Source organism: Lethenteron reissneri, chromosome 30 (genome assembly GCF_015708825.2).
Source record: "Lethenteron reissneri isolate LAM-NWPU_2019-01 chromosome 30, ASM1570882v1, whole genome shotgun sequence".
NCBI lineage: Eukaryota > Metazoa > Chordata > Hyperoartia > Petromyzontiformes > Petromyzontidae > Lethenteron > Lethenteron reissneri.
The window spans coordinates 9,452,866-9,465,547 of NC_083808.1; the positions used below are offsets into that span (position 1 = coordinate 9,452,866).

At 48.4% G+C, this 12,682-nt stretch overlaps 1 protein-coding gene across 1 annotated transcript in view; it reads left to right on the forward strand.

Moving 5' to 3' along the window:
• The window catches only part of LOC133349518 (sarcolemmal membrane-associated protein-like), a 217,781-nt gene that overhangs the window by 31,813 nt on the left and 173,286 nt on the right, over positions 1–12,682 (forward strand). The window contains 1 exon segment of the mRNA XM_061563044.1: positions 11,747–11,894. Within this exon segment, the coding sequence (XP_061419028.1) occupies positions 11,747–11,894 (148 nt within the window).

Genomic DNA, 12,682 nt, shown 5'->3' on the forward strand with positions numbered 1-12,682 from the left:
TGACCGTCACTCCTGTTGGCCTCCCTTAGCTCAACTCGGCATAAAATGCATGTGCCAGTATCAGCACTGGGTGCGGACGTAGGCATGTGGACGTCCTGCGGTGTGCCATTCCCACCTTGTTGGCACTCGCTGAAAGCACCTGCCCCTGACAATTTAACCAGCCTTTGTCGTCGGATCTTTGCGTTGACGTGTCGTCGGTTGTGCGGGGGCTCGCGACGCTGCGGCATTCCGGCGATAGTGACCGTGAGCATTTCCGGCGACCGGACCTAGATCCAAAACGCATTCTGCGTGGCAAGGCTGGCATATGTGAGGGCATTATTATTAGGCGAGTGTGCGTGCTGCTGATGGGCAAGCATGAGCGTTTACGCATTGCGCCCACTCACATCAGCAGCTGCTGTTTTGCACCTACGGTGGTATGTTGAAGCATTGAACTTCTGAGAGGCAGCGGTTAAATAAAGGACTGCTGTCGAACAAGCAGGCTTGTGCTTGGGCTGCGCGCAGCATTAAGCAGGAATCTGTTGCAGTTGTGTGCTTCTCATTATTTGTGCCGAGTTGGCCTGCGGGCTGCTGTGTGCGATAGCCCGATGACTTGAAGGGCTGTGCCTCCTGGATGACGGTCTACGGGTTGTAACGTGGAGTGCAGCCAATGTTGACACTGCGGCAACCCTGGAGGGATCGCCTCGGGGCCGTTCGAGTGACTGCCGGTCGATACGAGGGCGGTACAACATGTTCCGAGCCAGAATATATAAATGCAGAGTACATACACGAATGAAAGTGCATTTTTTGGTCAAAGTAGCCACCCTCTTTAATGTTACATTTTTCACATTGTTCCTGAAATTTTACCTCCGTGCATAACTTTTTTTCCCCTAACCCATTCAAGTTACCCTATGCAGCCTGCTTAAGTTCACTGTCATCACCATCATCAGCACCGCCGTAAACATTCGCTCTACACAGATGCTCTTTCAATTTGGGAAATAGGTGAAAGCCACTGGGGAGCCAGGTCGAGAGAAGAAGTGGCATTCTTTGGCCGTGACATTTTCGACCCTGGCAGTCTGTGCTGAGACATTGTCACGCTGAAGAAAGTTAACGTTTTTCTTTGATTCTAGATTTGAAGCTTTCGTGACTGCAACAGTTATTTTGCTGTGCTTTTTTACACCTGATGAAGGAAGCTTGCGTTGCCTCCGAAACGTCGTGATTTAATTTAATTGTTATCTATTATTTTATTTTATTGATTTTTTTACCTACGTGACTTTTCCGAAAAAAACCAAACAGTGTTTTTCTTTGACCCATGCAGTGGTCGGGGCAAGTCCGCATAATATCGACCTCCTATCGTCTGCTTTGTGTGGCATAACGTCGATCGATACACGCCACACCTTCGGCGTGAAAGGATGGTGCACGTGGTCTTGACTGCAGAGCCGCTCCGCCTTGAATGTATTGGGTGTTGGAGAGGTTGCACGTTTCCCACTGCATGTGAGCCGCTGTGTGTTCTCTGGGTTGTAATGGTAAATCCAGGTCTCCAGTAATACATCTCCTCTCAAAATTGTCCCGGTCTCTTCGTCTGGTCAAGATAGTGATTTGGAGGTTATCGGACGCTCCCTTTTGATGTCGAATGTGTCGGCGTCCTGGAGACCCGGCGTGCAGGCGCCACGTTCCAGTCCCAAATGATCGTGCGAGATTTTCCCCACTCATCACACGCTAATGCCCCCCAGCGGTGTGGGCGAACTGCGCCGCAGCAGCAGCAGCAGCGCCGCATTCTTCGAGCACCATCGATGGTTTCTTGTAGAGCCTTTTGATGTTTTCCTCATTCACCGCAGTCCCAGGCTTGCCCTTGACCCTGGGGTCACCTTAACGAGTCTCCTCTGCCAAATTGAAATTCTGCAGTCCAACTTTCCCTGTTGCACTTGCCGGTGCGTTTGTATTGTCACACTTTTCGACAAGCAGTCGTCATTTTGCTTTGCTTCAGTGTTCTCCAACGTAATTTTTTTTGTTACATTCTATTCACGTTTTGTTTATCCAGGAAAGTCTCACAGAGTCTCAAGAATCGTTTGCAGGAGGGTTCCTGCCTGGTGTTTGTGCGCACGAGGCGGCGATGTTGCTGCTGTGTGTAATCTGCAGTCATTTTAGTAATTTGCAGTAATTTGTTTTGACCTTGGCCCAATACCAGTTACATTGTACTTGTGTGTTTTTTTATTTATTGGAGGAAACCATAGAACCGAGAACAATCCCATGCAAAACACCCGGGGGTGAACATAAAACTCCCCATCACATGAAGGCACCCGAATTGGGAATGTCAACTAGACCCCTCTTGCTGCTCCACACGGCTGCCCACTCACTGATGGCACAACGCTTGATTTTTTTTTATTTCAGCCCCCATCATCTGCTGTACCTACAATGGACGAAACATAAACAATCACCAAAGTGATCAAGAATAGTGTGCCCTGGCTGTTTGAGTCAACTCAACGTGGACTATATGTAGCTGCAACTTCAATGCTCTGTGGAATTTCCTTCTATATTTGGCTGAGATCTTTTTTGCACCACCCTCATAGACAGGAACTTGCTCTGCTCAATGTCAACTAGGGATTTGCAGACGCCTGACTGGCTCGATCGAGAGCTCCAATTTTAATCGCATCCAGTTGTGCACACAAGCAAACATGTTTACATGAACAGAGAAGCCCACAGTGGAGACAACGGGGGAATGTTGATTTGTTTGTTTACAATGCAAGAGGAAGCGGGGTCTAAATCCCATGAGTTGAGTTTGATGCTTGGCCTTAGCGAGATGTTCACTACCTTGCCCGGTATACATGAGGTTGTGGGTTCGATCCCAACACTGACGCCTGTATATTTGGAGTTTGCATATCTCTCTCCCTGTGGTCACGTGGGCTCTTCTTTGGGTCCTCCGGGGTTTCCCTCCACATTTAGAAGCATGTGTTTAAGAGTATTTGGCTGCTTTGAATTTCCACGTGATGAGCCACTTCGCTGAGCTATCAATTGTGGCCAGAAAAAGAGCTACATAGTTCGGTGGGTCTTAGCAGGTAAAACAAAAAATAGTTTAGTTTATATTCTTAGTTCTTTCGGTAAAGTCACGTAGAAGGAAAATAAAAAAATAATAAAAATATATAATAATGTAAAACCTGACTTACCGAAAGAACCAAGAATATGAATCCCTGCAGTCACGAAAGCTTTAAATAAAAATTTTGTTTCGTTAAGAATGTCAGTTGGCGACTGTTGGGCCTCCACCTTTGCCAAATCCGCACTGGCCATAGAGGCAAACGATGGTCAAACAACCCAATTAGACCGACACTGGCCATCGGAGGGCAAGCCTTCATCCAGCGAGTGTGTCGATAAAGTGCAAGAAGCTTGTAAACAAATCCTCGTCATTCTGCGCAGAAGAACGGAGTGTCTAGGCCCTGGGAAAAAAAAGACACGTGACGGCCACCTGCTTCTAAATTAAGTTTTTATGAGAACTCTGTGGCGCAACGCTTTGCGAAAACGTAGCAGTAGGTTCGGTAGGTTCAGTAGGTTCAGTAGGCGCCTGCAAGATTTTGCCGTCTGCTCCGTCAAGCTAAGTATTCGCACTTCTCACCCCTACCCCAGCAGCAATCCCATTCTCACACGCCCATTCCACGAAGCCCATTATCGCCTTTATCCCCCCCCCGCTGGAAAGTGAAAGGGCGCGATGGTGTTTTAACGTCACCGCACACGTTATAACACCCCTCCGACTTGAACTCGGCTGCAGGGGAGCAGGTCTAATGCTCAGCGTGGTGACGCACGACTCTGGTACAACGCTTTGGATGCAAGAGTCGGTGGATCGTGCATATTAGTGAGGCTTCCCAAACATCTTTGCTGCAAGGTGGCCAGGAAGTGGTGGTACAGCAAGCCGATTGGTGAGCCTGTTTGTCTTTAGGGTTATCCCTGTATACGTGTGGGTTTTCTCTGGATTATTTTTGTTTGCTCCAGTGTGCGGTACGCGTATTTAAAGTGTAAGTGGCCAAACATTTAAATGCAGGATCCTCCTGAAGAATTATCTCTAAAATTTTTTCCAGTATTCATTGCACGAGGCTTAATGTCAAAGCCCCAGTCAAGCTTTGGTCCGTGAGGAAGTTTGCTCTTCTCCTGCACCTGGAGGTTTGGACAATTGGCGTGGGCGCAGTTAGACGGGCCTATGGTCCTATTATCGAGCCGCTCCTAACAAGTGACATGCCTCGGCTCTCCGCTGCCTTTACACATTTCATTTTAAAAACAAAAATACACCTAAGAAATCGATGCATTTTCACGTGTCAAAAAATAATTGTCATTTTCCCCACAATGTTATCCCAATTTGTGCTATCAGCAGTCCTGTCACGAGACAAAGTTACCATTCGGAGCTGCTGCAGAGTAGATGGTGCCTAATTGGAGGCAGTACAGCAAGCAGGTGTACAGTTTTGACTCGTACATGCGGGTGTTCTCCAGGCATTCGGATTTCTTGCTTGTCGCAAAACTTTACTGAAAAATGAAAAGCCCGAAAAATCCCAGAGCGAGGACCCTCCATGTAGAGCCCATCTTGGAGACTCGGCGTGGCGCTTTTCTGGGCAACCAACACATTCGCGAGACCGCATCACAATGGAGCCCCTTCGACAAAGGCGCGTGGTTTGAACCCGTAATTATTTAGCCCAAATTCTGAAAGTCTCGTCGTGACGTCACGAAGGGCAGAGCAAACGAAGCGTTTCCCACACCGCCAAATCCACATGCGCAGCCTGAAAAGCCGATCCTGCGGTCCCGTGGAAATTAATTGTCACGGCAGTGGTCAATGATGAACGTGTGGGTGCCCACGGCTGTGTGTGTCATAGAGATTCATTCGCGGCCAGCGCTCGTGACGCCGACGAGACGAACTCTGCGCGGTGCCGGCTGCCTTCCTGGCCTGCCTGGGTGGGTGCAGCAGCGAGGCTGCCACCCCGAGGGAGGTAAACCAGGAGGTGGTGGTGGCTATAAAAAGCTGGTCGCGAGAGTTCCCGGCCTGCGATTGCCCCCTTATAAGAAGCACACGCCAGATTTAGCAGCGCGCTCTCACTGTAAGCAGTGGAGCGTTGGCGAACGGCGACGGCCATAATAATAAACGACTGGTCCGTTCGCACTGTAAGCATCAGTCGCGTGCGCGCTCTGAAACACGAGTAAAGGCAACGAGTGAAATGCGAGTAAAGTCAACAAGTGCCGGGTGTCAGAAAATGTCACTGCAATCACAGGCGCGAAAACAGCTCACCGCCTCAATCGTTGACACCGCCTTGCAGTCGAAGGATATGTCATTGAATATTGTCTTGAGAATGGTCTTTCTCCGGAGTCCATAGCCCATGTGTTTCTCTTCTAGGATAGTGTTAATGATGACAGTGGTGATATTTAATTAGTTATTATACACCCATGTTGGCACATTCCTGACCTGAATGTATACACGTGGCCACATCCGCCACAATCCTCAGATTCCTCAACTGCTTCCCAATCCAGTCCCGGGTCAACTACATGAATCCCACTCGCCATATTTGCTTCATGGGAGATTGCTCCTTCTCTTCTGCTGCTCCTGAGTCTGAAATTCCCTTCCCCCAGCCATCTGTGCGCTTGACTACTTCTGTTCAAGTCCTGGCTCTTGAGCTTCCTCTTTTCTTTTGTGACCGACTGTCTCTGCTGTTTAAAACAAAAAGTACAGTAAAGTATCATTGTTTGGTACAGCTTCTTGAGATACGGTTGCATATGCAGTAGATGCTACATAACTCCAAATTGTACCGCACTCTAAATTCCATGATGGCTTGTGGAGGCCTCAAACCAGCAGTGGATTGGTGATGGCTTTACTTAAAGCTTTCGTGACTGCAGCAATTCAAATTCTTTTTTTCTTTCAGTAAAGCCACGTAGATAGAAATAATAATAACAATATCACGACGTTTCGATCGCAACACAAGCAATCGTCATCAGGATGTATCAAAGAATATGGTGATGGATTTGTCCCCATTCAAATAATTGCAACAGACCTCCATCCAGTAGTGGACAGGTCATGGCAAACGATGATGATGATGATAAGGAATAACATGTATCCCCAGAAAGCAGTTACACCAATGGGCGCTCTATCGTCTCGCAGGGGCACACGTTTTTGCGCAGTCCAAAAGGGACGTTATTTTAAGTAGAGCCTATTATTGTACGTTTTCATTCAACACGTAATTAACGCCTTGTAACTGGTGGGCAATGAGATGCCCACTCATGCCCTCCTGTCCCAGTGTGGCAGAACCAAATAAATCAGACTTTTTACGAGCGTTGTTTCGGCACGAGACTTCAGCATTTGACCTGCTCCCTTTGCGTAACGATCGCCACTTCCAGATTTACGAAGGCACAAAGCCACTTTTGCCATTTGGACCTTGGGTTTCATGACACGGCTTGCACCAAAATAACATTTGATTAGTGTAACTGCTGAGTGGCAAGTCACGTGCCTGTCAGCACGAGGCTTACAGCTTTAGTAGGGGTGGTAACGATCCACGATTGACCGGTTAATTGTGATTCTTGAGCCACGGAAAATTCTAGTTTTGCATACGGCAACTTGCTCAGGAGCTAAATGCCAATGGAGAGAGGTCTGCAAGCCGCAAGAGGGCTGCAGGAGAGTTCGTGGAGTTTTGCTATTCCTCTTGAAGGAACACGGATTACAGTGGTGTATTATACAGTCTATTGTTTGAGTTGCGTGGCCACAGTGGCACTACTGTGGCTTGTCGTTCATTTTCCATTCATGAAAGAGATGAGGCGCAGCAGTCTTTTGGTGTTCTGATGGTTCCACCAGTTTCTTTTGAGGAAGAATGTGTCAAGCCAGGAGGTGTACGACGCTTGGGTCACGTGTAAGAAATTGTGTGTGGCGAATCGATGCGCTGTGATGCGCCTCTATGCTGTATGGGCAGAGTAGAGAGTCACCCCTGCAGCAGCCAGAGGCTGCCACGTTCACAGAAATGTAAGAGGAGAGAATCAATTCTTGAATTCATCCGAGACCTAGATTTGCAACGACCCATCGGAGAGGTGAATCGTAACAGACCGAATATTTAGACAGTGGTGTACCATCAAATATACGTCTTGTATGAATATCCTTGAAAGTTGCATGAATTCATACGTAATAGATATAGGTAATACGTAAATAATTTGTTTTTTTGTATGCACTAATTGGTGACTGGGCTGAGACCACCATCAAGTCTGCAACAATCGAGAACCCAGTTTTATCACCGGTGGCTGCCCGGTTCCAAAGCCAATATCTCAGCAATGCTGGCTCGGTGCTCCGACCCCTCGTCCACGCAGTCACCTCTAGAAAGTATTTTTCAGAGTGCTCACTGCGGACGAGCAGAGCCTATTACGAGTCCACCGTTGCAATGTTAAGTGCCACAGTAATTATTGCAAGTGCTGTGGTTTTTATTGATTCCGAATTAATTAGTGTCTGCCAAAGGCACGGGGTGGGGGGGGGGCAGACTGACTGGGTGCATCGTGCGGTGAGCTACCACTGCTTCTCCCAGGTTAATAGTTACACTAGTCTACTGGTTACTAGCCAACGGTTCTATGTCTAGAAAAATCAGAGTCGAAAAACTTGCTTTGTACAGAGGGCCCTACTTGGCGTGTTTGGAATATGTACTCTTTACACCTCCCCGGTGAAATGTTGCGATTCAAGATCACAATTCAATTCGAGAATGTTTGTTTTACGTCACTGGATGTTAGCACCTCTAGTGGCTGCAGGGCTCGCAACGTACCCAATTTCAAAAAAAGATTGAATCTTACACATGCAATTTGATGGTGTGTGCTATGAGCTTATGAAGGTCAACATCTCGAGATGAATTGATGCACGTTACCTTGGGGTGGTGACACAGCCCAGCTGTGGCACATTCACCGCTTGTTGCAGAGGTTTATGGGAGGACTCCAGCAGCCGCCCTGGTTGTTACTGCACGTGGAATTGCCATACTACTACTACGACATGCCGTCTGCTTCGCAGTGGAGGTTACACATTCCTGCGGAGGGAGCTGGTAGGAACGTTGGGTTGCTCGGTCAATGGCCAGGGTCAACGGCGGCGTGGTGTATTCCGCAAATATGCCCGACTGAGGGCGGGCACAAGCCAGCGTGAGTAGGTTAAACATTGAGTTTTATATGGGCACCACGGGGTGACCAGGCCCTCCCCACCCAGCCCCACCCCTCCCATCCCCCACCCAGCCCCACCCTCCCCACACAGCCCCTCCCCACTCTCCCCTCCCCACCCAGCCCCACCGACACCACCCAGCCCCTCCCCTCCCCACCCAGCCCCTCCCTGCACGACGGACACACCAATCCCCTGTGGGCTGGTGTAACCAGGAGGTTCCTACCAGTAAAATAGATCCCCTGATGTCATTCGCAAGAGTAGGCTGTCATGTGGAATCGTCAGGGTCCAACTTAGCCATAGTCGAAAATTACCGGCAAATGACTCAATTAGGAATCTACATATCAAACATCGCACCCTCCTGGCAGACTAATGCTCCGGTTCACAACTTACAAATGAGACTTTCCTGGACTCTTGAATTCTCACCTGGTTAAACAAAATAAACCTGAGCTAAAGAAAAAGCCTAGGAATTCACGGAGGAGTTCACCGTGCATTCCCCAGCCACGTCCAGAAATAATCAATCTCCCCTTTCTTCCAAGTCCCCCCTCGACGCACTTGCCTCTTCAGACGTGGTCACATTTCGATTCTATTCGAAGCTGGATTTTGTTGTTGTTGTGTCATTTTTTTGTAGTATTTGCGAGAGTCAAAATATTTGTGACTGCTGGGACTGGATATATGTGCGTGCTGAAAGCGAACGACTGTTTACATGCTAACACGCACATCATGATCACAAATGCGCAGAGATTGATCAGCAACCTATTTGTCTTGCTTCCACGTCCTGACTAAATTTCGGCTTCCAAGTTGATGCCTTGAGGATTGTTGTGGCCCACAAAGCTCACCACACGAAAGTTAACCCCAAATTCAAAGCACTTGGAGCGAGCAATTTAAGTGCAATTTTTAATTTATTCATCATTTGTCTGATGGTTTCTCCACCGTCCCTCAGCCGATTGGCATCATTTTGCCAAACTGGAGTTTCAAGGAATACATTTAAACGACTCGGTGATTCTAAACAGTACAATTCTGATCGTCGTGTTTCTTCAGTAGCCTGCTAATAGGAATTACGAGCATTGTACACAGCGTGCCGATTAAAAGAGAGCTTTAAGTAAGGCAAAGACAAAGATCTCCCGTATAGCCTTAACAGACTGTAGGGGCAAGTGCTGTTAGCGAGCACCTATGAAGGCCGGCACGGCACACGAGGGGGTAGGTGGCCAACACCACGCCCGACCGCCTTTGTCTCCCCAGTGGCGATGTTTACACACCGCACCAGGTACTCATTTAAGGCTGAGTCGACCTAGGGGAGGCCCAGGACCGGTTCAGATAATCGTCACTGGTGTTAGCCGTGAGCGGGAATTGAACCCGGGTCGCCAGGTTCATAGCGCAGCGCGCTAACCGCCACACTACCGCTCCCCATAAGGCAGCCACGCAATCACGCGCATTTTGTTTTACTTCCGCAAACCCATCGTGCTGCACGTCCATGATGTTACTGTTCACACCGTTGCCACCATGGTCATGTGGGTCTTGATGCCCTTTAACCTTGGCTGATGCTTAAAGTGCTGCCAGTGATGATAGTCCAAATTTCTACCTCATTTATTAATAAGTGAAGGTGCCACCGACATGATTATATGGGTGGCACGAGTTTATCGTACTTGATATTCATCATTAGAATATCCTAAAGAAAATGCATTTCTCGACACTGTCTTGTGTACTTGCCAAAGTATAAAGGGACAACCCTGAATTGCCTTGCTCATGCCACCACTGGCACAAGAGCCTCCCATTGACAGAGCTCCTCGGGAGCCCCTCTAAAGAGTTTTTTGACTTCCTCTTCCATGCTGGTAAGACCTCTTGTAATAGGTCGGGGAGTAACTATACCTTACCCCGCCACACGCAACCTGCCGGTAGACTGGCGCATCCAATTATACTGTTGGGTGGACACAGGCGGGGCTGATATTTAAGAAACTGGCACCATTGTTTCAACTGCCACTCTGTGGTCGCAAGTGCCGCGTGCCAACGATTGCTCCACGACATCATTGAATTTCATAGCATGTGCCATGGCCTGTGGTGGGCTGTGTGCAATGAGGGGTAATTGTGCAGTGGCACCATTGTGCAGTGTTATTGAGTGCCGTATCTGTAAAAGGCGGCACTAATTTCTGTTGGCAGCCCAGAGCCAGTGGTGGAAATTCCACATTCCCATGGCAGTAGCCAGAGTCTTCATATAATGACCGCTTGTGACTTTCCTATGAAGTTGGACTTATTTCATTGAGTGTGGAGAGATGACGAGTCGGCGCTTAATGGGGATTTGAACTCTTAACCTTTCGATTGTGTGTCCAAGTGCTCTTGTCACAAAACCATGTGGCTGGATTTATCGAGGAACAATTTGACACGTAACAGGTTTCCCTCCCGGGCGAGTTGATGAATTGTCTCAATTCAAGTTTTATTTCAATCGTGCTATCAGCATCGTGTCACGGGATGAAGACATTATCCCGATAGCGCAAATTGAAATAAAACTGGAATTAAAAAAAAGTCTGATTTCGCATCTTCATTAGGGGAAGAATTATATATGCGGAACTCCACCCAAAGGCTTGCATGCATTAGAGAGCAGCCTATGGAACAAGATATCACGTTACTATTCCTGAGAGCTTTTTCTCCAGCCACACAATACGGAGCGAATATTCTCAAACGCCATGCTCAGGATGAATGATCATCGCGTATCAGTCAGGCACTTGTTTTTCATTCTTAGAGCCTTCAATGTAGCCAAATGAAGTGATAAACAAAATGGTGAAACTCCTTGTGTTTGTTACACTGGAGGACCCATATTAATCACGGGCGCCTGGAATCCACATTCACACCCAGGTTTCTCCGTGCTCTCACCCTTGAGCCACACATCCACTTCAAAACTCCCCACTCCCTTAGTCTCTCTTCTTCCATCTCTTTGGTATAGTTCCTCGTTGTTGTCGTCTCGATTGTACAGTCGTGTTCACGCCATTAGTCTCAAGTGTCCAAATAGTCCAAATGCCGCATGATCCAGATATCAGTTGCATTAATGTTTATATCGCCACTGTTCACACTCATGGATCGATGTAGGTATCGCAAGGTAAAATTTTACGTGAATTGATGTAAATGTATTCTTCATTACATGCTTATTATTCATCAATGTTAACATTATCCAGTGTACAACTGGTATAGTAACATTGATAAGCAATGGCAAATGGAAACGTTTGCCTTGAGCTGTAGATAGAAAATAAATGAAAGAATACGTCTCAACGTCTCCAACTTGCCTTGGGGGGCCGTACCACGCGTTGTCCGACGTTTCACTCCACGTGCCAGAAGCTTCTTTGGCAACTGAACAGAAAAGAAGCTTCTAGCACGTGGGGCGAAACGTCGGACGTCGTGCCGAACAACAACGCCGGCGAAAACCCCCACACGGCGGCAACATCTTCTCAACTCTCATCCAGAGGTCGCAACCGGGTACCCAATACCCGTACCCTACCCGATACCTGGCTTCCCGTACCCGGCCGGGTAAGGGTACGGGTACCCGTTTGCGACCCTGGTGCGGCTGGGTACGGGTAAGGAATCAAAACCCGTTTGCGACCTCTGCTCTCATCCCACTCTCCCTCCCACCCCTCGCTCTCGCACCAGTTCCTGCTGCAGGACACGCGCAGCAGCAACGGCACGTTCGTGAACGGGCAGCGGCTGGGCAAGAGCGGCGAGGAGAGCGCCCCCTACCAGCTCTACTCGGGGGACGTGCTGCAGTTTGGCGTCGACGTCACGGAGAACGCTCGCAAGGGTGAGTTGGCGTCGACCGCTGAGAGACGGTGGGGGAGGAGAGGTGGGGTGCGTGGGAGTGGGGACCGTACCGGTCGCAAGGCTCGCCGCCAGTGTGACCTTTTGGTCAGAGTCCATGTTTCCAATGCCTGCTGGTTAAGTGTATATGAGTGTGGATGGTAGGGGAGGGTGATGTGTCGTGGGTCACACAGTGAGAAGGGTTTGGGTTTGGTTCCCGATTTGGGTGGTTTTCTGCGTTCTCTCCCTGTTTTGCATGGCTTGTATCTGGGTTTCTCTGTTTTCCTTCCAACCCTAAAAAAAGCATACGTTGGAATTGGTACAGTCTTCTTGGTTCTTTCGGTAAAGTCACGCAGAAGGGAAATAATAAAATAATAAAAATAAAACATAATAAAAAATTCTCACGACGTTTCGGCCACAACGCAAGCAGCCGTCCTCAGGGGAAGAACAGGGCTGTCATTCGGACGCTGTCTTTCAGACAGCCCTGTTCTTCACCTGAGGACGGCTGCTTGCGTTGTGGCCGAAACGTCGTGAGAATTGTATTTTATTATGTTTTATTTTTATTATTTTATTATTTCCCTTCTACGTGACTTTACCGAAAGAACCAAGAAGATGAATCCCTGCAGTCACGAAAGCTTTAAATCAAAATTTAATTGGTACAGTTGTAATGCGGGCGCGGGCGACCTCCCGGATGTGACGTCACGGAGAGGTGGAGTTAGGTGACGTGGGAGGAAAGGTTAAGGTTCTTAAGGGAGGAGACCGGAAGAGGAAGGCAGAACGAGTGGGACTGGA